This window comes from Mucor mucedo (assembly GCF_025094135.1).
Source record: "Mucor mucedo strain NRRL 3635 chromosome Unknown EV154scaffold_85, whole genome shotgun sequence".
Lineage (NCBI taxonomy): Eukaryota > Fungi > Mucoromycota > Mucoromycetes > Mucorales > Mucoraceae > Mucor > Mucor mucedo.
In genome coordinates, this window is record NW_026252369.1 from 131,394 (window position 1) to 156,027 (window position 24,634).

At 36.2% G+C, this 24,634-nt stretch overlaps 8 protein-coding genes across 8 annotated transcripts; 5 read left to right on the plus strand and 3 right to left on the minus strand.

Moving 5' to 3' along the window:
• Positions 1-89: 89 nt before the first annotated feature.
• On the minus strand, positions 90-2,006 carry EV154DRAFT_308817 (uncharacterized protein). The gene is made up of 8 exons (XM_051594898.1): positions 1,749-2,006; positions 1,344-1,692; positions 1,217-1,262; positions 1,116-1,144; positions 830-1,044; positions 578-768; positions 471-516; positions 90-400 (listed from the first exon to the last, which is right to left on the minus strand). The coding sequence occupies exons 2-8, from the start codon at positions 1,690-1,692 to the stop codon at positions 224-226; spliced, it is 1,053 nt and encodes a 350-aa protein (XP_051454907.1). The 5' UTR covers positions 1,749-2,006; the 3' UTR covers positions 90-223.
• A 51-nt stretch (positions 2,007-2,057) lies between these two features.
• Positions 2,058-4,085, plus strand: EV154DRAFT_517625 (Metallo-dependent phosphatase-like protein). Its single transcript, XM_051602518.1, has 6 exons — positions 2,058-2,158; positions 2,227-2,353; positions 2,406-2,448; positions 2,533-2,700; positions 2,771-2,822; positions 2,900-4,085. The coding sequence occupies exons 1-6, from the start codon at positions 2,089-2,091 to the stop codon at positions 3,895-3,897; spliced, it is 1,458 nt and encodes a 485-aa protein (XP_051454908.1). The 5' UTR covers positions 2,058-2,088; the 3' UTR covers positions 3,898-4,085.
• EV154DRAFT_468889 (mitochondrial 39-S ribosomal protein L47 (MRP-L47)-domain-containing protein) lies at positions 4,029-5,023 on the minus strand. Its single transcript, XM_051597805.1, has 3 exons — positions 4,819-5,023; positions 4,577-4,743; positions 4,029-4,516 (listed from the first exon to the last, which is right to left on the minus strand). Exons 1-3 carry the CDS (start codon positions 4,994-4,996, stop codon positions 4,415-4,417), a joined length of 447 nt encoding a protein of 148 aa, XP_051454909.1. The 5' UTR covers positions 4,997-5,023; the 3' UTR covers positions 4,029-4,414.
• Positions 5,024-5,152: 129 nt separating this feature from the next.
• Positions 5,153-6,765, minus strand: EV154DRAFT_468892 (guanine nucleotide binding protein, alpha subunit). The gene is made up of 5 exons (XM_051597806.1): positions 6,476-6,765; positions 6,038-6,380; positions 5,700-5,958; positions 5,488-5,641; positions 5,153-5,404 (listed from the first exon to the last, which is right to left on the minus strand). The coding sequence occupies exons 1-5, from the start codon at positions 6,591-6,593 to the stop codon at positions 5,217-5,219; spliced, it is 1,062 nt and encodes a 353-aa protein (XP_051454910.1). The 5' UTR covers positions 6,594-6,765; the 3' UTR covers positions 5,153-5,216.
• Positions 6,766-9,058: 2,293 nt separating this feature from the next.
• Positions 9,059-9,613, plus strand: EV154DRAFT_517630 (uncharacterized protein). Its single transcript, XM_051602519.1, has one exon. It carries the CDS (start codon positions 9,117-9,119, stop codon positions 9,345-9,347), a length of 231 nt encoding a protein of 76 aa, XP_051454911.1. The 5' UTR covers positions 9,059-9,116; the 3' UTR covers positions 9,348-9,613.
• On the plus strand, positions 9,614-11,480 carry EV154DRAFT_517632 (Rho GTPase activation protein). The gene is made up of 6 exons (XM_051602520.1): positions 9,614-9,768; positions 9,843-9,992; positions 10,069-10,287; positions 10,354-10,526; positions 10,607-10,742; positions 10,804-11,480. Exons 1-6 carry the CDS (start codon positions 9,648-9,650, stop codon positions 11,100-11,102), a joined length of 1,098 nt encoding a protein of 365 aa, XP_051454912.1. The 5' UTR covers positions 9,614-9,647; the 3' UTR covers positions 11,103-11,480.
• Positions 11,481-14,091: 2,611 nt separating this feature from the next.
• EV154DRAFT_447860 (general substrate transporter) lies at positions 14,092-15,911 on the plus strand. Its single transcript, XM_051597142.1, has 2 exons — positions 14,092-14,263; positions 14,333-15,911. Exons 1-2 carry the CDS (start codon positions 14,149-14,151, stop codon positions 15,655-15,657), a joined length of 1,440 nt encoding a protein of 479 aa, XP_051454913.1. The 5' UTR covers positions 14,092-14,148; the 3' UTR covers positions 15,658-15,911.
• A 4,590-nt stretch (positions 15,912-20,501) lies between these two features.
• EV154DRAFT_604803 (bacterial low temperature requirement A protein-domain-containing protein) lies at positions 20,502-24,175 on the plus strand. Its single transcript, XM_051607435.1, has 13 exons — positions 20,502-21,009; positions 21,067-21,104; positions 21,174-21,250; positions 21,319-21,812; positions 21,886-21,906; positions 21,986-22,035; positions 22,089-22,187; positions 22,264-22,579; positions 22,642-22,714; positions 22,775-22,869; positions 22,931-23,733; positions 23,804-23,938; positions 24,001-24,175. Exons 1-13 carry the CDS (start codon positions 20,585-20,587, stop codon positions 24,021-24,023), a joined length of 2,649 nt encoding a protein of 882 aa, XP_051454914.1. The 5' UTR covers positions 20,502-20,584; the 3' UTR covers positions 24,024-24,175.
• Positions 24,176-24,634: the final 459 nt, after the last annotated feature.

Sequence of the window (24,634 nt, forward strand, 5' to 3'; positions counted from 1 at the left end):
TTGACTAGTGATGGATCAGCTGATTTATTGTTAGCCACGTATTTTGGTCTATGCCCACTGCCGCTGCCACTACCGACATGAACGCCACCATTATAATTGTTATTATTACTATTGCTTCCGCCAACACGTGGTGAGGATCGACCACCTACTTGAGTCTTCTGATTGTCGTATTTTGGTGATGTAGGATTATTTGGATGATGATGATAGTGCTGATTATAATAATTCACATGATTGTTATAAGGTCGATAATTGTTATTTCGTCGGCCATACATGGTGATGTTGGTGGGAGGAGGTTGATATTGCTGATATCCATAGCCTGTGTATGGATACATGGCCGGAACAGTTTCCTCTGTACTAACTGAAGAAGAAGAAGCAGTCGCAGCAGCAACAGCGGCAGCAGCAGAAGCAGCGGCAACAGAAGCAGCGGCAGCAGCAGCAGCAGCAGCAGAAGCAACGGAAGCCGCAGCAGCAGAAGCAACAACCATAGTAGGAGAAGCAGCGGTTGTACGTTGATTTCTGCATAAAAATAGTTAGTAAAGATAGAGAGATAATAAGATGTGTATATATATAAATTTACACGCGAAGTACGGGCTCTGATTTCATTCTTGCAGCGATTAATTGGTCCTTGAAGGATCTTCCTCTTACGGATGTTAGGAGTTTCAAGGCATCATCCTCTGACTCGAATGTAAAATACCACATGTTTCCAATGTCTTGTTTGATGGATTGAACGGGAGGTGCGTCCAGTTCTTTCAAGAGATCATCGATTTCCTGTTTGAGAGGGGTAAATCAGTATGATGATAGACACAAGATGTGTATGTATATATTTTACCTGTCGAGTACAGTCAGGCACATCTCTCAGGATGACGGTCTTTCGTTGAACGGAAATATTGGGTTTAACTCGAGTGCCTGATTCATTGACGGTAACTGTGTGTGAACTTCGCAAGGTATTTACAATCATGTTGATATCCGTTGTCCATTCACGCACACGTCTAAAGTTTGCTATGATTGAGATTGGAACGTATAGATCAGGATCCATCTGAGACACTAATTATATAAGAAAGTGTGAGTGGGTTTGTATATATATATATACGTACTCAATGATGCTATATTTTTACCCAGGTAGGTATCATTGACCAAGTTCTGTCTATAAAATGTGAAATAAATAAAAAAAAATGAGCACTCTTGAAAAAAAGACGGTAACGGATAAATTATAAACCTTGAGAAATAATACTCTAATTGCTCCTTTAAATCCGCAGTTTTACCTATAACAAAAAAAAATAGGGTTTTAGAATAGAGACAACAATAAATTTTTTTTTTTAAATATAAAAAAAGAGAAAACTTACTTTGATCGGACCTTCTAGTCAAGTCTGCGGAACTTGTATTCTCTTCATGCATAATGATTTCGAGATCATCATCATCGCGCGTGGTAGTAGGATAGTAGACGGGTGCTGGATAATAAATATATGGCATTGAATAAGCTTGTTGTTGTTGTTGATGTTGCTGTTGTTGTTGATGTTGTTGATGTTGATGTTGATGTTGCTGTCCATATCTAGGACCCCCTCCTCCTCCTCCTCCTCTTCTGTATTTGTTATTATAGCTCATCCTCTTCTTTTCTCCTCCTCCTATAGTAGTAGTACTGCCTGTGGTAGTGGTGATGATAACCTCACTTGTCTCTGGAATGGAAACAGTCATCTGTAACAGACTCATCTAATTAGACCCATGCTTACTATTCCATTGAACTTTTTTACCTTTTTTTTTTTTTTCTTTTTAAAGGGGTGAAAAAAAAAGAGAAAGAGAGAGAGAGAGAGAGGGAAATAAACAAAAAGGGCCAAAAACCGTCCTTATTTTGAGTAACAAATACGTGATAAATTATCTTTTTTACATTCATAAAAACATGCAGGAGTTACTCTCACTCACTCACTCACACACACACACACACACACTCTCTCTCTCTCTATTTTTACTGGATCCGATTCATTTGATTGGGTGCTTTTTTTTTTTTTTTTTTGCCGTCAATCCCAAAACTTTTTTCTATTTTTCTAACCCCCTTCTTTTTCTACCCCCTTCCTTTTTTTTTAAAAAACGAAAATGACAGTGATAACCGATAAACAGACAAAAGCTGAAGAAATTAAAAATGAAGCCAATGTTCTTTTTAAGGGTAAAAGAAAAATAATTTGATTTTTGGGGGGTGGAGAGAGGATATTTAACTAAAACTCGAAAGCACAGAAAAAAAATATCCTGCCGCTGTTGAAAAGTACACTGAAGCCATAAAGGAAAACCCTAATGTCGCTTCTTATTACACAAACCGTGCCTTTTGCCACCTCAAATTAGAATCTTATGGATACGCTATTGCGTACGTATACCCCTTCTTTCTTTTTTTTACTTGACTCATCCCATTCATGTAGTGATTCCGATTCAGCTCTTGCCATTGATCCCAACTTTACAAAGGTAAAATAAAACCGTTTTCTTTCTTTCAATTCTTTCTTTGAAATATCCCCTCCTTCTCACCTTCTTCTCTCTAATTACATTCAGGCTAACTACCGTCGTGCCTCTGCCAACATGGCCCTTGGCAAATTCAAGGAAGCTCTCAAGGATTTGAGAATCGTGTCCAAGCGTGCTCCCTCTGACAAGGACGCAAAGGCAAAGTTTGACGAATGTGCAAAGATTGTGAGACGAATTGAATTTGAAAAAGCCATCGAGGTAATTGTCTTTTCTATCCGTTGTTTGTATACTTTTTCTTTTTTTGTCTGACACTGTCCCCCTTTTTTAGCACAACGAAAAGAAGCGTAGTGTAGCAGACAGTCTCGACATTGACTCCATCAGTAAGTTTTTTTTTTCTTTTTAAAAATAATCGATCGTTTTTTTAAAAGAGAGATCTAATGAATTGAAAAAAATACAGCGGTGGAAGCGTCTTATGATGGACCTCGAATCAATGAAGAGACAAAAAAGATCGATCTCCCCTTTGTGCAAGCCTTGATTCAACGTTTTAAAGATCAGAAAAAGATTCACAAAAAGTATGCCTTCATGATTGTGTTGGCCATTCGTGAATACATGATGGAGGCACCTTCTCTTATTGAGGTGTCTGTGCCGAAGGATGGACAGCTGACGGTATGTGGTGATGTACATGGTCAATTCTACGATTTCATCAATATTTTCCAAACCAATGGTTTCCCTTCCGAATCCCATGCCTACTTGTTCAATGGCGATTTCGTTGATCGTGGTTCGTTCTCGGTCGAGGTGATCTTGACCTTGTTCTCTTATAAATGGCTCTACCCTCAACGCTTGTATTTGGCACGTGGTAACCATGAGACGGACAACATGAACAAGGTGTATGGATTCGAAGGTGAAGTCAAGGCTAAATTCAGTGAAATGATGTTCAATTTGTTCTCAGAGACCTTCAATGCTTTACCTTTATCCCATGTGATTGAACACAAGATCTTTGTCACACACGGTGGTCTCTTCTCCAGAGATGGTGTCACACTGGACGAGATCAAGAAGATTGACCGTATCGGTCAAGGACAACCCGGCAGCGATGGTTTGATGTGTGAGTTATTATGGAGCGATCCTCAACCTGAAATGGGTCGATCAGCTAGTAAGCGTGGTGTGGGTATTCAATTTGGCCCTGATGTCACCAAGGACTTCTTGGATACCAATGGTTTGGACATGATCATTCGTAGTCATGAAGTGAAGGAGGATGGTTATGTTATTGAACATGCCGGTAAATGTGTCACTGTCTTCTCCGCTCCCAATTACTGTGATACCGTAGGCAATAAGGGCGCCTTGATCAATATCTCGCCTGACATGAAGTTGGATTATGTCACCTTTGATGCTGTGCCACATCCATCTGTCAAACCTATGCAATATGCTAGTCAATTCAGCGGCTTATTGGGCATGTAAATCACCTTTTTTTTTTCTATCTTTTCTTTTTATCTACCTACACATTTATATATATAAAAAGAAGAAGCCTATCATTTAGAGTTTTTATGGTTTTACTCATATGTCTTTTCTCATACAAAAAGCTGATCTATGTCATACATTTGTGTCTATTCATAACATCACACTCCCCACACCCCAAAAAAAAAAAAAATTACGTGTTCATACCATCATTGTTCATTTACACCCTCTCTCTCTCTCCCGAAAATAAAAACTTTAAAAAAGGTCCGTTGGTATAACCTCATACATGTCTTTTACACCAGTCTAAAAAAATAACCTGTCCTACGGATGATATGATCATCTGGCGTTTTAAAGCTACGCCTACTATAGTTCATGCAATCCTCTCTTATGTATATATCATTTCCCGATTTTTTTTAATTGTTTTTTTGGAAGTATTGTGTGTGTGTGTGTGTATTTAAATAAAAGAAGGCGTATGGTTGTTGTGATGTCTATTTGGGTACATTTTTTTAAGGTGTTGTATTTACTGAGATTCGACTACGACTGCGTTCTTTACTAATTGTTGTTCGTATTCTCTTTGTCTTTCATGTAATACAAATTTGATTCTAGCCATTGATTTTTGACACTTTATATTGTGGTTAATAAATGAGATAGAATACATCTAGATGGGATGTAGTACGCTTACCTTTTTCAAACGACCTTGGTTTGTCCAGAGTTGCTTTGGTAACTTTAATCGACTGGCTTCTTCTCTTTGGGTTGCAAGGACATTACGTTCCTTTAACAAGACGTACCATAATTTATGGAGATCGTCAAAGGACTTTTGACGAAGCTCTTGAGCCTTCCATGCACGACCTACAAACAAAGACAAAAAAATTTGATTAGAGACACATGCGCATGGTACGTGTGTTGCTTGTTGCTTGTTGTTACCAGTCCAGTTTTGTTTCGGTAAAGACTCATTATTTTCAAAGAATTGATATAAACCAGTTGCTTTGACGGGTGCAACGGGTGTGGTGGTGGTTTCGGCAAGTGCAATTCTAGAGGTACTAAAGGTACGGTTTGTTAAGCCCCAATTAACGGAACGAGAAATTCTTTGCAACATGGACATGTTTTTTAAAGAAATAAAAAAAAAAAAGGGCAGGGGTGCGGTGATAAAATTGGGTGCAGAGAGAAAAAAGAAAAAAAAAATGTGTGACTTTGTGTAGCGGACCTTTTAAAAAAGGTACGACATACAAGCAAAGGGTTTTCAGCCAAAAAAAAAAAAAAAAATATACATTAAGTTTATAAATAATAATAGTGTAATAGTAATAGTAAATAAGCAAAAAGGTTTATAAAAGACCAACATCACGCAAATTATTTTGGATAATAATATCATTGACAGCAGACATGACAAATTTGATCTGTTGTGTATCTGTTGCGCAGGTAAAATGAGTGTAGATTTGTTTAGAATCAGACTGATTCAGTGACACAAATCGGTTCAATATATAATTGCTAGCAGCAACATAAGTTTCTGGCTCTACGTAAGTTAAAAAGAAGAAGTTAGTGATTGAATGACAGAATCGAAAGAAAGATATATAAAAAAAGGATGGAAACGGTTACCATGGAAATCGCTAAAACTGTCCTTTAATGGATGCTTCGGCAGTTTTTCCTTGAATATATCAATCTTGTTAAGAAACAGGATGATGGAAGTCTTGATAAACCAACGCGAGTTGCAAATTGAATCAAACAGGGTCAAGGCCTCTTGCATACGATTCTAAAAATATAAGACATATTAAGTTTACAGTCGATCTTCCAATGATCAGGCTACGTACCACTGTTTCATCTTCAATAAGAACTTGGTCGTATTCGGAGATAGCAACCAAGAAAATAATGGCTGTCACATTCTCGAAACAATGGATCCATTTCTTACGCTCGGATCTTTGACCTCCCACATCAAACATGCGGTAGGTCAGATCGGCAATCACAAAGGTGGTTTCTGTGATACCTGTTGTCTTTACTCGAGAACGCAAAACGTCTTGATCTGTAGGCACATAATTGACGTCGCCAATACGATCGATTGAATCAAAATAGCTTTTTTTTTTTTGGAGTAAATGTTGAGCATGATTACATGGTAAAAATAAAAATAAAATAAAAGAGAAAGGGTACATACTATTTTGCAGAATCGTTCAATTGGTACTCTCTGCTTCGATCAAATACACTTAATAAATGCTCATCTTTCCATAGAGATTTCAAGGCAAGAGTGACTTCTGCAGGAAGCGATTCACGTTCTATTTGAGAAGGCAGATCGAGAACGACAGTTGAATGATGTCTATTTTGTGGTTGTGCATAAGCGACACCCATATTTTCCATGGCTTCCAGGATGACTCTCATAGATTGTACGGTATTGGAAAAGATAATTTCTTTAAAGGCTTCCCGTTCATCTCGAGAATAGCCACCGTCATGAATCAATTTCATTTGCTTTAGAATCGTGGATTTTCCAGACTCACCAGCACCTAAAAACCCACTCCTTATTATTAGTCTCTCGGTTGTACGTTCCCACACCCCCCCCTCCTCCTTCCAATGACTCTCTCCTTTCTTATTCCCTTACCTAGCAACAACATCTTGACTTCGTTTCTCATGTTTAGTTTATCTCGTTTGATTTGATCATCGATTTCTTGTGTACGAGCTTTTCCGTCGTGCACTTCATTGGATTGACAGCAACCCATATTTGTTTATATAATAGAAGAGGGTTTTTCTTTTTTTTTTTTTTTTGGTATACTACAAGAATTTATATATATTTTTTTCTTTCAAAAAAAAAAAAGAAAAAACAAAGAGAAAGAAGAAACAAAAATCAAGAGAGAAAGAGAGAAAGAGAGAGCAGGCATTTCTAGAGGGGAGAGGCAACAACAACAACAACAAAAAAAGAGGGAGAAGGGGGGCTATTAGAATAAAACGAGTAATTATGCTGATACTCCTGACAATAACTCCTCTCTTTTTTTTTTCTCCGCCCCTTTTGTGTGTGTGTGTCTATGTTTTAGATAGACACACATATACGTTTAAAAAGAAGGTAAGACAAACAGGTAATAAGATTTCTGACATGTTTTTCTTGAACACTAAATATAGCTGTCGCGGTAAGGAGCGAAAAAAAAAACTCATTTAGGGGAAGACCATCTATTGGATGATACTAAATAAATAGGAGAGAACACTAAAAAACCAAGTTTATTATCTTTCTTATACCCCCCGTAGTGGTGCGATAATGACGACTCGTAACAAGGTTTCTGTTAAGAGAACGGGGTCATATATATAGAAAAAAGAATTACTCACTGTTTGTTTTGCATTAGAGTTACACGGTCTGTCTCCCCCCCCCCCTTTTTTTTTTTAATTGTCAGTAAAAAAGACAACTGTCAAGTATAAGAAGGGGAGAGATATTTGCCTCCCAATCTGATATATCAAAAAAAAAAAAAAGAATCTCGGTGTAAGAATAACCCGTTCGTACCTGATCATCGGCGTATGTCTATTAGGGTTTCGGGTAGGAGTATCAACATGACTGACACACATTTGTCACATTGGGAGGCGACTCTTTTTTTTTTTTGAGTACCCGAGATACTCGTGCTTTTAATTCTAAATTTTTTTACGCGTAAACATAACTATTTAAAAAAGAAGGTGCTGATCGATTCCCAAGCTATTCTATCGTATTATTTAAAACTTGTTTCACAAAATAAAAAAACAAAGGTAGTTCGAGAATCTTCTTTTAAAATGATGAGAGATAATAGAGATTTCAACTGCTAAAAAAAAAAAAATTGCATATTGTAGATTTGGTTGAGAATGAAAAAGAGGAGATGTACAATGACACATTTTGATAAATTTTTTTTTTTGATTGTCTACTGTTTAAATCAGTGTTTATATTAACCTTCATTTAATTCCCCAACAACAAGGGATTTTCATTTGAAAGAATTTTTTTTTTTTTTTGTTTAAATTAAAAAAGGTTAAACGGTGATACATTTCTATTAGAGACTATAAAAAAAAAAGAAAGAGATATATTTGGTTTACATCATGATCATATGCAGTGTCTTCTTTTTATTCCCGCATGATGAGGGAACATCATTGTATGTTTTTTTACAACTGATGCATCATCTCCGTAATTATGTATGATGACATTGTACAAATACCGTTTACCTTTATTATCTTCTTTTTTTTTGCAGAAGGCAGAAATAACCTATAAGTAGCCTTTTTTTTCCCCGGGACATTTATATGTCCGTACAACCGATACCATAGCGACGAAAAAATGAATTGAAAAACGTGTTGAATCATGGATATCTATGTGACATCATGTGAACAAACAAGAGATGGTTTCGATATTTCTACCGATAATCATCCCCAAATAAAATAGGCTTGTTTTACATTTTTTTTTATTTTAGTCCTGTATAACTTGGCTCGGGGTCAATTTTCCCTTTGAGAAGCAGAACTTGTCAAGTTAGGCAAGTTTTTTTTTTTTTTTTTTTTTTAAATGAACGATTCTTTTTGCATGGGGGTTTATTTACTAAAAGGCTTTGCCAAAGGAAGCTTGGAATGTTTTATCTTGGTGAGGAGATCAGCAACAAATAATACATGATACCAAACAGGGTTACAACTAGTTTCCCCAACATTGAATAGTGCTAGTCTGTGAATTTTTATTTTTTATTTTTTTTCGTCTGAGGTAATTAAAACTGTACATGATTACGAATGCTTATTCAATCTAGCTTAGCCTTGGCTGCATCAAATACAGATTTGGATGAGTGAAAGGGAAAAAGGAGAGGGCAGACCAAAGGCGGTGTAAAGGCAATTTCTTTCAATTATGGAGATTTATACTAAATAATCAAAACAGAGCTACTTTAATTGTTTGCGATTTTGCCTTTATTTAGCTTAGACCAATTTTTAATCTGTTTTTTTTTTTTGTAACCTAAAAGAATAAAGTGGATTCTGCATTTGGAATTCTATGTGTATGTTTCCCGTCTTTTTGAAAAGGTTCCAAGGGTTTTATTATAGACCAGCCTCTCCCAAATCGAGTTAAATAATAAATCATGGGCATTATTATTATTATTATTATTTTAGGTAATTTGCATACTGAAATTCCTATAAATGATATGATGTCATGTTCAGTGGAGAGACAAAAACTATAAAAAACTCGCAATTTATTTTTTTCTAGGCTGATTTTTCTTTTTTTGTTACTTTACATCTCTTTTTCTTTTTTTTTTATTATAATTCTCAATATGGCATTTGTACACTCTAAACCTCTTTCCGACCTTCATAGCAACAGCAGTAGAAATACAATCACATCTACCATGACGAGAGAAGACTTGATGGCTCTTGCTCAAAATGAGTACGCACGACAATTATGCAAATTTACGGAGGCACAGCTAAAGAGAAATGTACCTTGTTACACCGAACAGCAGAAATTGGGCATGGCTACGCTTTCCTCTGTTAAAGCTGCTCAACATTAAAACATATATACATATATATCTGTCACTCTATAGATATATAAACAAACACTCTGTAAATAGTCCTTTTTTTCTTTATCAAACCTGTATCAAAAAAAAAATTATCTAAATTCTCGAACTATGATATTTTTGATCTAATATTACCCTCTTGTTGCACACACGCACACGCACACGCACACACACACACTCACACATTTTCACATTTTCACGTTCACATTACTAAATAAACCCTGTGTACTGCTCACGCTTACACATAACTTTTTTCTTTCCTTTTCTTTTCCTTTTATACAAAAAAAAAAAAGAATGTCTGTTGTTGATGCTCCCATTACTATTTCCCCTTCCCAAAAAAACCAAATTAAAGCATGGTGGAAAAAAGTAAAACTAAATAATCCTAATTTCCAAGATTTAAAGATGTCAGCAGTTGGTAATATAATATGTTTTTATTGTTATTTTATTGTCCCATTGACAACAAAAGATGTTGAAGCAAATTATTCTTAGACGGTAGAGGCGTGTTTGGCATTTCACTATTAGAATCTGTAGGGTATGCACATTCCCGCATTTCCTACATTGATGACAAGACAGGTAACCAATGTAACGGTTACATTCCCATAATCATTGCGAAATGTGGGGCGTATTTGAAAGACGGAGGTATTATTTTTATTTTCTATTAATTGTTTATATGGAAGGGTTACACATGTTAAAATGATCCTCAAAATTTTTGCAGCATTATCCACAGAAGGCATTTTTCGATTATCAGGTAATGCAAAGCGAATATCAATGCTGCAGACTATTTTTGATTCACCTCATGATGGATATGGTTTACAACTTGATTGGAGCGGTTATACCGTTCATGATGCATCCAATGTGATGCGTCGATTTCTTAATTATTTACCTGAACCCGTGATTACTCTTCAATACCAAGCTGCCTTTACAAAAGCTCTACGTACGTATAACTTATGGTACCCCCTTCCCAACAAAAACTTCCAATATTAAAAATTAACTATTTTAGATGCGGATACAAATGTGGAAGAAAAAGTAAAAGCCTTTCAGGCCTTGATTGAACAACTGCCGATTTTGCATCAATACCTCTTGCTTTACCTGCTGGATCTTTTGTGTCTATTTTCTTTATATTCCGAAAATACAAGAATGGACCTGTCGTCATTAGCAACTGCATTTGCTCCAGTAAGAACTAAAAAAAACAAAACAAAAAAAAACGTTTTGATCATCATCTACCCCCTTAGTGTTAAACTTATTTTACTTAGGCTATACTATCAGACCCAAATGATGCAATGAACCCTTCAAGATACAAAGAAGCACAGAAAGTTCTGGAGTTTCTGATCGAACATCAAACTAAATTTTCAATGCCGAGAACCCTAAAGTCGAATGACGATCCATCATGTAAAAGAATAGTAGTTTACTGTTATTTATATGCTTACTAATTTGGCCCTTTTTTATTTAGCTCATCACTCTAGATCACAACAAGAACTACGACGTCACAATAGCATGGATATTGAGCTAAGCAAAAGGCATCCCTATTCCCAAGCATCATCGCATTCGGTATCTGACCTGTCTGCTACGGCCAGACCTGCATCATCCAATACCGTCATTTCTCTACCAATGATGCAGCCTACCTTGAAGCGATCCAAAACCGTACCTAGCAAAAGAGAAAAGAATCCGGTATATGATGAGCCTCAGCAAATGGTTATTTTAAATAACAGTAGCAATGCATCAAGTAAGTTGGGGGGGAGGGATAGATGAATCTTATACTTTTTTTAGCTGATATGTACCCTTATTGCAGTAAATAGTCAATCCCGGAATATCGGTCGATGGAAATCAATTAAAAGAATTGTAAAAGAAGATCATCCACAAGCAGCAAACTTACCAGAATAAAAAGAAGGGGACAAATCCCTTCACACACACACACACTGTATTCTTTTTGTAACCTTTCTTTTCTGTCCTTTTTCCCTGTTTCTCCCTCCCTTTGTATCCCCTCTAACTATCCCATATATATATATATATGCAATAATAAAAATAAAAAATCTGTTTAGTGATCTAGTCACTTTTTTTTTTCCTTTGAGAAAAAAAAAAGGATGGTAATACAAAAGACAGCAGGGTCCATACCAATAGATTACTAAGGTCTTTATTCCTTTTTCAAAAAAAAAAAACTGCGGATTCTTTGTATACAGTTGTTCATGTGCCACAACAATAGACTTTCTCTCTTTTTTAACATCACATTTGGGAGTATAAGGTCAATTCTCTAACTCACATGAGGTTTTTACGACCCTGTTAACAATGACTCTTACCGAATATTCCCATATTTTCTCATGTATACATTCCAAAAGCACCCGTTTAAAAAAAAAAAATTACCGTGTAAGAGAGGATCAGGTTTTTTATTTTGTTGGTTATGGTGAATAACTGGGTGATTTAATAATTGTTAAAAAGCCTTGATTTAAATCTATTTTTTATTTTTTACAAACAAAAGAAATCATTCGAGTAAAATCATTTACATTGCTACAAAAAAGAAGAAATGCAGTTATTGTAACCTAGATACCAGAATATAAGTAGTATGTCACTGTGACACAAGAACGATTTGTTTTCTCTTGGAGGAAATTCCGATTTGACGGATAAAAACGAAAACATCAAAGTGCTCGTGTGCGTGTTTATTTATTTGAGAGGCCAATGCGCCTGGATCTTTTTTTCTTGTTTAGCTTACTTTCGTAGGCGTGCATGCTATTTTAACAATCACGGATTTCGGTTTAAAACCACGCTTGCATGTCTAGCATTCGGAGGAAAACAAGTCAAACTCGTGGAATTTTACCATTCAATGTCCCTTACATTCATATTTTATTTCACTGAGCAGATTTACACTTGTGATGAGGAGAATGAGAGAAAGAGATAATTTTCATTAATTTAAAATTGAGAATGAGAACTAGGAGGGTAACACATATTTATGTCACATATATGGATTTGAGGGGGGGGGGATACAATGAAGATGTTTGTTAAAACAGCAAAGATTTAGAGAGAGAGAGAGAGAGAGCAACCTTGCCAATGCTCTCTAATAATTTCTATTGACTTTTATTGAGATCGTCGATAGTTGTTGACATCTTTCAGGTCCTATTTGCTTATGATCCGATGCATTATATGATTTCAATAACCAATATAATCAGTTAACTACAATAAACAGAGATCTTTTTCATAGCTAAACTAACAATTCCATTATTGACTATTACTCAAACAAAAAGTCAAATCAGATAAAATAGACATTTATACTCTGCTGATGCTAAAAAAAAAAATTAATCGGAGATCGAGCTTTTCATTTAATAAATAGACAGACTGGAAGTACTTTTTATCTTGTAACTGTCTGAAAGTGCCATACAAGAAATCAGTTATTCAAAGGCTCTCTCTCTTTTTTTTTACAAAGCACTAAAGAGGCGACATTTTATTATTCCTTTAGGCAGCAAGATCTGGTCTTTGATTGGACCAGATAATATTGGATCCATTGTACACACACATTTAAACAAGAAAAGGAAATGTTTAAATTCGTTCTTGTACCACCTGATTTTACAGTTACATACCGCTTTTTCATTCCAGGTTACAAGCGTTTCTTTTTTGTAGTCTGTTTAAATATTTACTCGCATGATTTCAATCACTTTATTTTTAGGGTCCAAAAATCCTGAATATTTTTTTTTCCTGGTAAATACAAGAAACTCTATATATCTGATCTGTAGCAAACAAAGCAACCCAATGAATCAGAAAAGTAATTTAAAGGAGACAATGGAAAATGACTTTGTTCACGTCTCTTATAAAAATGGACACACACATATTTTTCGGGTCCCTCTAAAATGTGCATGAGAAAATATGGGAATATTCGGTACTAATAAAAAAAGTGAATTGTTAACAGGGTCGTAAAAGCTCATGTGAGTTGGAGAAAAAATGAGTTGATCTTGAGCCCAGAGAGAAATGTGATTTAAAAGGAGAGGTCCATCGTGTTACATGAGAAGTCTTTTTGTGCACAAGGAAGCCGCGGTTTCAGAAGAAAGACCTTAGTAATCTATTGCTATGGACCCTGCTGTCTTTTTTTTTTTTTTTTTTTTGTCTTACCAAATCTTTTTTCTTATTCTTCTTCTTGTTTAAAGAGAGAGAGAGTATACAACAAATGATGGCTTGCAACACAAGGGAAAAAAAGAAACCCGTTCAATTCAAGGGACGGAATAAAATATATTCAATAGAAAAGTAGGAAAGACCTATTTCCAGTCTATGACAAAAGGAAAAGAGGGCTGGTAAAATTCACACATGAAATTTTTTTTTGACGTATACCGCACCCCCCGCGTGTTTCTCGTTCTTACCAGTAAAGAAATAACAGTAGCCTCTAAAAGCGGGGTAAAACTTTCCAGGCGCACCACACGCGCACACGCACACACACATACAAAAAAAAAAGAATAAGAGGTATTCTATTGACCTTTATGTTTCTTTGATTGGTAGTGGGATAATGCGGGTTACACTATCAAAATAAGTTTCTCCAGCTTTTTTTTTTCTCTTTCCTTTGTACCTCTTGAGTCCAGCTGGTGATTTCTCCATTTCTGGGTATCACAATAATATGCACAAAGTATATATAAGAAGCGTAATAAAAGCTCTATTTTTTCTTTTTTTTTATTCCTTCAATTAATTCATTTACTACTTTATCTTAATATAGAAAATAATATAAATGGCTTATACAAAGCAGCTTTACATTATCTGTAGTTTCGTAGCTATTGGTGGTTTTTGTTTCGGTTATGACACTGGTGTCATTTCTGGTGTATTAACCATGGAACCCTTCATTCGACAAATGACCAATGGTGGCACTTTCCTTACTCCTATGCAAACCTCTGTTATTACCGGTTTATTATTAGCCGGTTGTTTCGTTGGTTCTCTTCTTGCTGGTAAGTTAATACCACAACAACATTTTGAACGAACGAATATCCTCATCCTTACCCTTTTTTTTTTAATAGCTCCTCTCTGTGAAAGAATCTCTCGTAAATATACCATTATTGTTGCTTCTCTTGTCTTCAACGTTGGTGCCGCCATTCAAGTTGGTGCCACTGGTTATGACATGATGATTGCTGGTCGTTTCGTTGCTGGTCTTGGTGTTGGTTCTCTTTCTATGGCTGTCCCTCTTTACTTGTCCGAACTTGCACCCAAGGAAATTCGTGGTCGTCTTATCTCTCTTCAACAATTGATGATTACCATTGGTATCATGGTTGCTTTCTGGGTCGGTGCTGGTACTCAATATCTCACCTCTGATGCCTCTTGGAGAATCCCACTTGCCATTCAAATTGCCCCCGCTGCTGTTCTCATGTTCGGTGTCATCTTCCTTCCTTTCTCTCCTCGTTGGTTAGTCAACAAGGGTCGTAACGAAGAAGCTTTAGCTGTTCTTGCTCGTGTCCATGCCAACGGTGATAAGTCTGATGCCGGTGTTGTTGCTGAATACGAAGAAATTCTTGCCCAAGTCGAACACGAACGTACCGTCTCTGTCTCCAGCTATGTCGAACTCCTCAAGGGTACTGTCCGCAGAAGACTTATTTTGGGTATTCTTATTCAAATTTTCCAACAATTCACTGGTATCAACTCCATCATGTACTATGCTCCCGTCATTTTCCAACAAGCCGGTATTCAAGAGAAATCTGCTACTTTGATTGCCTCCGGTGTCAATGGTTGTCTTAACGTTCTCTCTACCATCATTCCCATCATCTATCTTGATCGTCTTGGTCGTCGTGTTGTCCTTATCTCCGGTGCTTTAGTTATGGGTAGTGCAATGTTGCTTTGTGGTATTGTTATGGGTGCCACTGCCAAGGTCACTTATGATCCTATCAAGGATGTCAAGGAAGTTGACATGTCTGGTAACACTGCTGCCTCTTACTTCTGTATTGTCATGGTCTACGTCTTTGTTGCTGGTTTTGCTTACTCTTGGGGTCCTTGTGGTTGGGTCTACCCCGCCGAAATCTACCCTCTTTCCATTCGTGCCAAGGGTACCTCTATCACCACCGCTGCTAATTGGCTCATGAACTTTATCATTTCCCTCTTTGTCCCTGTCATGTTGACTAGTATTACTTGGGGTACTTATATCTTCTTTGGTTGTTGTTGTGCTGTCATGGCTACCTGTGTCTTCCTCTTCTACCCTGAAACCAAGGGTCGTTCTCTTGAAGAGATGGATGTTGTCTTTGCTGGTCGTGCTCTTGCCTATAAGGATGTTAAGAACGCCGAAGCCAAGTTTGCTCAAGGTTATGCCAACCATAAGGAAGGTTCTTTCCAAGATACCAAGGAACAACAAGTTTAGATAATGAGAAGAAGAACTGGCTTTCTTTGACTACAATCTAAACAAATCAAACTTAAACACAAACAAATCAAACAAAAAAACTCTTTAATATGAATGTCGAATATTAATAACTATTTTACCCTTCACCTCCACTTTTTTCTAACCTATTACCCTTTATTTTGCATCATATTAACTCTTATCTATTTGAAATACTTTTTTCATTAAATTCTCTTTTTTAATAATAATAAAATTCACTAAATTTTTTTTTTTTTTTTTACTCATCTAAACCATTGACCCTTATTTTGATTCTTGATGTTACATCTTTTTATTTCACGTGTGTAAATTAAAAAAAGAGTTTTACCACTTGTGAAATAACGAGAGAGCGGGAATCATGTTTGTATTACTATCCTTTCTGGAAGCATTTTCGTGCTACTAAAATCAAGCAAAAATTTAATTTGTACAATTAATCCATTTTTAAAATTCATTTATACAAAGGTGTTTCTTTTTTTTTTCTTTTTAGAAATAATACATGATGTTGTAACAGCACAATTTATTCTGATCTCATACTAACTACAAATTGATACTGATCTCGAAACATTCACATGATAATAGATCTAATGACATTACCCTTCCTTGTTCAAAAAAAAAAAAGCTTTCTCTCACTCACAAAAAAGAGGGTGCAGTAGTGAGATGTTATTATTGGCGTACCCGAAATAATGTAACCCAAGTGCTACAATAAACAGAACGGCACCCGCTCTCTCCCCACTCCCCCCCCCCCTTTTTTTTTAAGTACAAGCTGTCCATTCTTTAAAGTGATCCAGATGACCTTTTTACCCATATTGTCACATAACAAAAAAAGCACGAACCGTGGATGATCCCAAATATGTCCATCATGGGACTTTTAAGAGTTTAAACCTCAATTTTTGATGAATTCAGTATATTATAAGAAAATGAAAGGGAGGTATTCTGATTTAATTTGGATGGCATATTGGATCAAAATACTTGTTTCAGCCAAGCATAAACTATTCTGTAAGCACTCAGATCTTTACGCTAAAGTTTGTATATTAAAATAGTTACTGCAAACATTTCTACATAATTGGACACCCTTAATAAAAAAAATTCAAATCTTGATTTCTACAAATTGAAACATTGTCTATTATACTCGGTTGTCTTAGAAACATGGATGGGGGGGGGTTGCTTCTCTCTCTCTCTCTCATTATACATCATTTCCGAAATTCTGTTTGGGTTCAGACGGCCCCGCCCCACCCAGAATTCTGTTTTTTAATCACTGAATCCTAGACTATTTTTCAAGTACTCAATACATCACGGATTATTCATAAACAAAAAGCATTCGTATTATGACGCAAAAACTTGTTAATCAGCATAAATGTGCATATAACTTTCTATTTATATACCCATACAGCACTACCCCCATTACTTCTAATATCTTTTTTTTTGTTTGTGCATCCCTTCTTAATTTTAAATCAAGTTTATGAGCAAGTTTAGTAGGTTATACAAATGATTCTGAGATAAAGCACCTTAAATAGAATAATAAATTATACAATGTACTGCTCTAGGAAAAAGGCACAAAAATCCAGGTAACTGAGTGTATCACATCTGGTTAAAATAGTGATCATAGCATTTTATAAAGATGGCATTAATTGAAAAGCTAGGGCCATATATAAAAAATCTGCCAGGTGGATCATTAATTCAGAGATGTCCTTAAAGAGAATTGGTTCCTGCTTGAGCTAAATATCAATAACCTGATTTTGTATACTATAGTTTGGTTGCACGGACTTAAATGAATCCATTTCTTTTAACACAAATCAGTTATACTACCGCAGCAAAATAAGCGTTTTTTATGACTACAGCCTGCTCTTTTAAGTACACAGGTTATGCTTAATTGAAGAATGTAATGGTTCATGTCAAAAGCAACCATACTATTTGAAAGTCAGTGAGTACGAAAAACTTTGACTTTAAAAACTAGGATCGGGAACGAAACTTGTCAGGTTTTTGACGCTTTTGCTTTCATGGTGAATGCTATACCAGATTTCGCTTCGCTATGCTTCTCTTGCTCTCTCATGACTATTACATAGATTTGATGTCATAGTGGCTTTGAAAGCAGTCAAAAAATTTTTTTAGTAAACAAAGCCCTTTTTTTTTTATCCCTTCTTCTTTTTTTTCTCTTTTCTCATTAACTTCTTTGGCTTCCTACCCTATGTATGCTTTCTAGGTGATCAGACTGGGGGATAGTCTGTAGCTACGACCTAATTGTATGGGTAACCTAACTCAAACGCGGCCTACGGGTTCAGGAACTCGTCGAAACTCTAGCGCACTTTTCTGAATAAGCAGCTGATTCATCGTATAGTCGGGGACGGGGCCTTTGCCGCACCTCTGGTAACACTCAGTCACTTCTTACTTTGAGACGAGTTTAGTTTGGGTGATTTACGCCGTTTCCCGTTGATTACTTCCCTTTGCTAGGGGGTCGTGGTTAACTTTGGGTAACAAAAGAGTAAAGTACATTTTGGGTGTCTGAACTACCATCTATCAGGTCTGTGATCACACGTAGTATGTGACTAAAAGAACGGTGCGGTCTCTTTAAGTCAAACCACTTTCCTAACTGCTGTTGCATTCTTTTTGAAGAAGAACAGTATAGTGGGCATACTCATCTCCTCAAAGAGGTTAATCAGTATTACCAACGTAATACTCAAGAAAGATTAATCCCACATTATCAAGCATGTGTTCCTAATAAAATGGTTCCGCATTACCAACGTAGTGCACCGCAAGTCATAACTGGTCTGCATTACCAACGTAGTGTACAAGATAGACTAGTTCCCACGTCGTCCTTAACGTGGTAGCTCTCATAACAAATTTATCAACCCTCCCTCATCCAAGATAAATTTGTCCCACTTTACCTACTTTAACAAAATATACTGGTCCACACTACCAACGTAGTGTTTGCAAGATTCATTGGCCTACATTACCAACGTAGTGTACAAGAGAGGCCCATTTTCCATTACCAATGTAATGAAGGCAAGAAAAACCGGCTTCCCCACATTACCAACGTAGTGTCTAGGAACTGGTTAATGGGTATTGATCCAGGGCCACAAATTGGTAAAACATCAATACCGAAGGGGAGAGTCCTTGCGGATGGCATCATGTGTCACAAGTTAGGCCTGGCACTTGATGTCTGAAGCACGTTTGTCTAGGAAGTATATGGTGGGAATGTCATTGAAGTGACGAATAGAGTTTTTTTATTTAAAGAGTATATATGGTTTAAATGTTATTGAAAAAAAAAAAGTTAAAATTTTTATGTTTATCAGTTTTTGGGACCTGTTGTGTTTCCACCTTCTCGTGGTAGTTGTCCTGTAAGTACCAAAGTCTCATTTATAGACTTTGGGAAACTAAGAGAAACACTTTTATATATATATCTTGTTACATAAATAAAATATCATACTTGCTTTACACGCTTTTTAAAAAATCGATAGTTTTAAAAGTATAAATGTTTGTCTATCATTATCATTGAGTGGTATCTGATGAGAAGGGATATTTATTTGTATTTTGATAACTCCATTTAAACATAATTTGCTGTTGTTACACTGTATTTTACCATGTAACACAACATACTAACAAAAATATGTCAGCATAAATGACAACTGTCCTAATATTCCATTCATTTTGGGATGCTCGTAAATATCGAGCATTTTTATACTATAAATAAAACCAACAGATGTAAGACTCTTTGAAAAAAGGTTATATAGAATTAGTTGGCAATAGCTTTCACTGTTTACAAGTCTGTCTTGACCATGTGCTGAGAGTCCACACGTCTAGATGATTTAGCCCTTTTTGACACTTGTCTGAATATCTGAGGAACCTTATTGATTATGCACGGCAATATACACACCAGAGTATAAGTAACAAATATAATATGTTGTTACTATTTTTAGCGTCATATGATCAAGGTATTACCGGGTAGATATGCGCATAATAAGGCTTATAATGCCTTTTTTCATCCAACAACAAAAAGAGGATGATCCGCGTCACCCACGTCGTACATGTGACATATCCATTATTTGATCAGGGCTTATATGATCAGCGCTAATATTAAATCAAAGCCTCATCCCCCGAACTTGGTTCTAGAATCCTCTCTAAAGAAAATGTCAACTTTAACTACAAGGTTCTCTATTTTTTTGTCAATAAAGTTAAATATGGGGCTGAGATGCATGTCTATTTTGCATTTTGAGTCATTTATACTATAATTCAAATAACTGAGGGGGAAAATGTTATTAAAACAGAAAATAGATCCATACATGGTAATAACTATCCACACAATAAAAAAAAATGTACGAATAACGCAACACAAACAAAAAGCTACGAAAAAAAAAATGCCAAGACGCTCTCCTCGCCTGCTTCTTTTTTTTTTTTTTTTTAATTGTTACCTGGGTTCTCGAAGCTAATCCTACGGAGAGTAAATAAATTGAAAGATTTAATACCATATATAGTTAAAAGGTTTTCCGTCGATCTCCTATCGTCTTACCAGATTCAATAGATGATAAAAAGATACACCTGTTGTTGATATTAATAAGAGAAAAAAAGATGAAGCTAATATACTTTTGAGGATTTAAAAAAATCCAAACAGGAAAATAACAACAAATAGAAACAAAATGGAGTGGAAAAATGTCTATTTTTATACTGATTAACCCAGCCTCAGATCCCATTCTACATAATTGGATGTTTATATGTCACGAATTAATTAACATGACGAGGTTCAGCTTATTTTACATTGGTGCAGCCTTTTACCGAGTATTTTGACAATTAAAAAAAAACTGTGCCTATCACTTATTTGTCGGGACTAAAAAAAAAAAAAAAAAAAGGAGGAAAAGGGTTTAAAAAGGTGTTCTTCTAAAGTTTTTCCTCCTCTTTCTCTTTATTTTCATATTCACAAACAATGAGTTCACCCAAAAGCATATCATCCCACGTATCTATGAGACGAGGACCAACGCTCCGAGGAGGCAGACATCGAGCTGGTCCCGGAAAAAGTATCCGTGTACAACCCTCCCCCGACAACAGCCATATGGATGAAGAGGAAAGAATGGGCCTTACAGCTGAATCCTCTACAGAGTTTGTAGACGAAAACGAAAAGACACAATACGATATCGAGAGTTTCAATCCAGATCACGCCAGTCGAAGGATCAGTGAAAAACTTGAAACAGATGAAAATGGAAAGCCACTTTATCACCACGGAGAGGAAACGTTTGGTGACATTTTAACACATCCTGTTCAAGAGTTACATGCTCATCAACAGCGTAAAGAAGAATTTAAAACAAAGTTTGGTAGCTGGTCTCTGCCAGGAAGAAATAAAGGAGTCTCCACGTAAAGTCTAGTAAAAAAAAAGATAATTAATTTCGACCCCTTATTAACCTAATATAGTTCTGCGCAAGAAGCACCTCATAAAAACTATCTGATTGGTAATAAGAAATATCTGAACGAAACATAAAAAAAAAAAAACGTGGACACTAAATTTCTTGCTATTTCAGTTTTACATTTTCGTCAACTGCGGGGTAACCAAAGTTTCGTTTTAAGTCATGATGCAGCCATCGAATTTGGGAGATTGGTAAAAAGATTATTTTTGGGTCATGTAGTACAAATGAATTCTAAAAAAAAAAAATTCATTTCAAATAGCTTAATTTCACTCCAAATGAAAAGCTTCGATTTAATGGAGTCCACGATACCGACGGACTAACTGAATTCCTTTACAAAATTAAGCGCGATTTCTCAATCAAGATCCATCATAAATCTGAATATTCTCGTGGTAGCAGTACATTACAAGGAAGCGAACATATTGAACCACCTATCCCACACCACAATCCGGAACATCATACTATCGAGTTTAATGACAATTTATATATAGAGTTTAAGCCTAAGCATGATTCACACATGATTGAGTTACAAGCCGAGGCAACACGTCGTCCCTTTTTCCGGCATCCCGAACCTGATCTCAGTTCGGATATTGGAGAAGAAACGGCAGCTAGTTGGCTGGAACTTTTCTATGATTTGTTCTTTGTCGCTACTTTGACACAATTTACTCACAGTCATCATATTGCTGATTGGGATTCATTGGCTCTATACACTCAATGGTTTATCATAACCTGGTGGGCGTGGTGTGCAAGTTCCTTGTAAGTAAATCCGGTTGAAATTTACACCACTTGTTCCTAACCCCTCCCTTTTCTACTTCTTTATTCTGCATAGATATACTGCAAGATTTGATACGTAAGTTTATACTTTTTTTTATTTAATTAGTCGCTCTTTCTTTTTTTCTTGTATTGATCCAACGGTTTTATGCATGCAGGGACGATGTGGTGCATCATATCTATAAATTTATCGAGATGTGCGCTTTAAGTAAGTTTATCATTTGACAAACATACAAAGTAGTTTCTAATACATAAAAAAAGTTGGGATGGCTGGTTCATCGGAATACTTTTTGAATTCTTCAGGTTATGTATATGGATATATCGCACTTAAATCAGTTTTAGCCTTCGAATACTTTGTTGGTAAGATGAATCTTTTTTTTTTTCTTTAGTTCCTTTGAGTATGGATAGAGCTTGTACTAAAATTTATGCTCTGTAGTGTTTATCGTGGCGATCTTGGCTAAATCTAAATCTCGCATTGCCTTGGCATTCTATATTGGAGCCAATTTATTATCTGTAGCACTTTGGGCTGCCTCTATATCCATACTTGAAAAAGGCACGCATCGTATTCTTTGGTACCTCGGTGTGCTTTGCGAAGTGTTGGTGAATGTCATTGTGCGTGGTGATAAAACTCTTTCTTGGGCTGCTAGTCATTTAGCAGAGCGTTTAGGTTTGCTTTCATTGATTGTTTTAGGCGAGAATTTAATGGGTTTGGTCACCTTGGTATCTACAGCCGGAAACGAGCTAATTATTGTGTATGCGTCTACTATCTCCAAAAAACTGTATGAATGTTTACTGACTTTTAATATTTTCTCAGTATACCTAATTTTATGGCCGTGTTCTGTATCTTTGGTTTCTTTTTCATGTATTTTGAAGATTTTAACAAGGAGGTAATTTGCATCATGATCATTGTGCCGAAAAGCATGTTTAACGTTTTCATCTTTGAACAGATTTTTCTTCACAACAAGTATCATCAAGTTTGGGTCTACTTACATTTCCCACTTCATTTATGTCAAGTTGCTTTTGGTATCTCTTTAATTGATATGTACGTACCTGATTTGTTTCATTTTGAATACTTTAACTAACATTTGTTGCTTATGATATAGTCTCAATATTTACAAGGCTCAACTCATCCGCGACCATAAACTTGCTGAAGACACAACCACTACCGCGCATGGAGCATCTTCCGGTGGAAGTACTGAGCACGGTGAAACATCATCTAGTGGAAGTACTGAGCACGGTGAAACATCATCGAGTGGAAGTACTGAGCACGGTGAAGCATCATCGAGTGGAAGTACTGAGCACGGTGCAGCATCTTCTGATGGTAGTGCTGAGCACGGTACAGCAACTTCTGATGGTAGTGCTGAGCACGGTACAGCAACTTCTGCATCTCACGACACAGCTACCTCTACAGCTCACGGTGAAACAGCAACAGCAGCGCATGGTGATCCTGCAGCAGCTACCCCCCATGGAGAGTCTACCGCTGCTGAAGTTTTGGCAGAATTACCGGAAACGTCAGCTCATCAAAACGCAAAAAGAGCTATTATGATGGTGAGTGATGAATATGCTATACAACAAGAGCATGATTATAACCCAATGGAGATGGCCCAACTCATGCAAGAGAAAAACACGAGTCAGCAAGAAAAAGCAGATCCACCCGTCCATTGGACGGTATGGTGCAAGTATTTGGCCATGGGCGTGATTTCTACAACCATGCAAGCTATTTCGTCGAACGGAGAAGATACCCATCACTTGATGCGTCGTTCTGAGCCAGAAGCTGCAGGAGGGGAATTTTCAGAAATATTAACATTGTCTCAAAATGTATTTGTGTACAAGATTTTCCTTATCTTTGCTGGGCTGATTCTTATTATCAATTCCATGATCAAGGCCTTGAATACAAAGATAGCCGGTAAATATTTGTTTGTATTGGTGATAAATATTATCGATTTACTTATATTTTTCTTTTTGGTCTTTATCAGACACTTATGGAAAGATTATTATTTGCTCAAGATTACTAAATGCCATTATTCTGTGGTGTATGTGTGCACTTCCATTTGCAAAGTTAGATGCAATCGTACTCTTATCCACGATGGTCGCATCATTACTTTTCCAAGGTAATAATTTTTTAAATTTTATTTTTTATTGACTTGGCATACTAATTATCTACTTTATGTAGCGTTGGTGGATTTATTGGATTAATCATGTATTCATAAGGGAACATGGGAGGAGGCGTTGCTATTTAATTCTGTAATATAGTTGATTTATATCCATTACCCCTTCTATTAATAAACTAATATCTATTCCTACAATAAAAAAATAAAAAAAAAGTCTCAGCTGGATTTTGTTAATATAACCTGTTACCGAAAGGTCTGGCATAATTACACTTGCCAATTATGTAAAGATCAAGTGCTAAAAACAATGTCTTAAGAAAACCCTTGTATGAACACTTGCATTATGACAACCGTGTTCCATTTTCAAGTATCGGCATTAGGATTGGTTAAATTGAAAAAAACAAGTTTGTAAGAGCAAAAATAGACTTATTTTTAAGATTACAAGCAAATTACGAGCCAATTCATTCTGTCTTGAAGGATATGGGAAGTACGAACAGCGGTTTTATCAAGAGAAGTAAAAAGATAACGAAATGATCAGACCAAATTTCATATCAATTTTGCTAAAAGAACCAAACCTCTTCATCGCCTGTGTGCCTTGCAGCTTTTTTCTTTTGATCTCCAGGGTAAAAAGCATACCGAAACATACAAGGCCTAATTATACCCCTTCCTTTCAATAAATATGCCCGGAGTGCAAAAAAA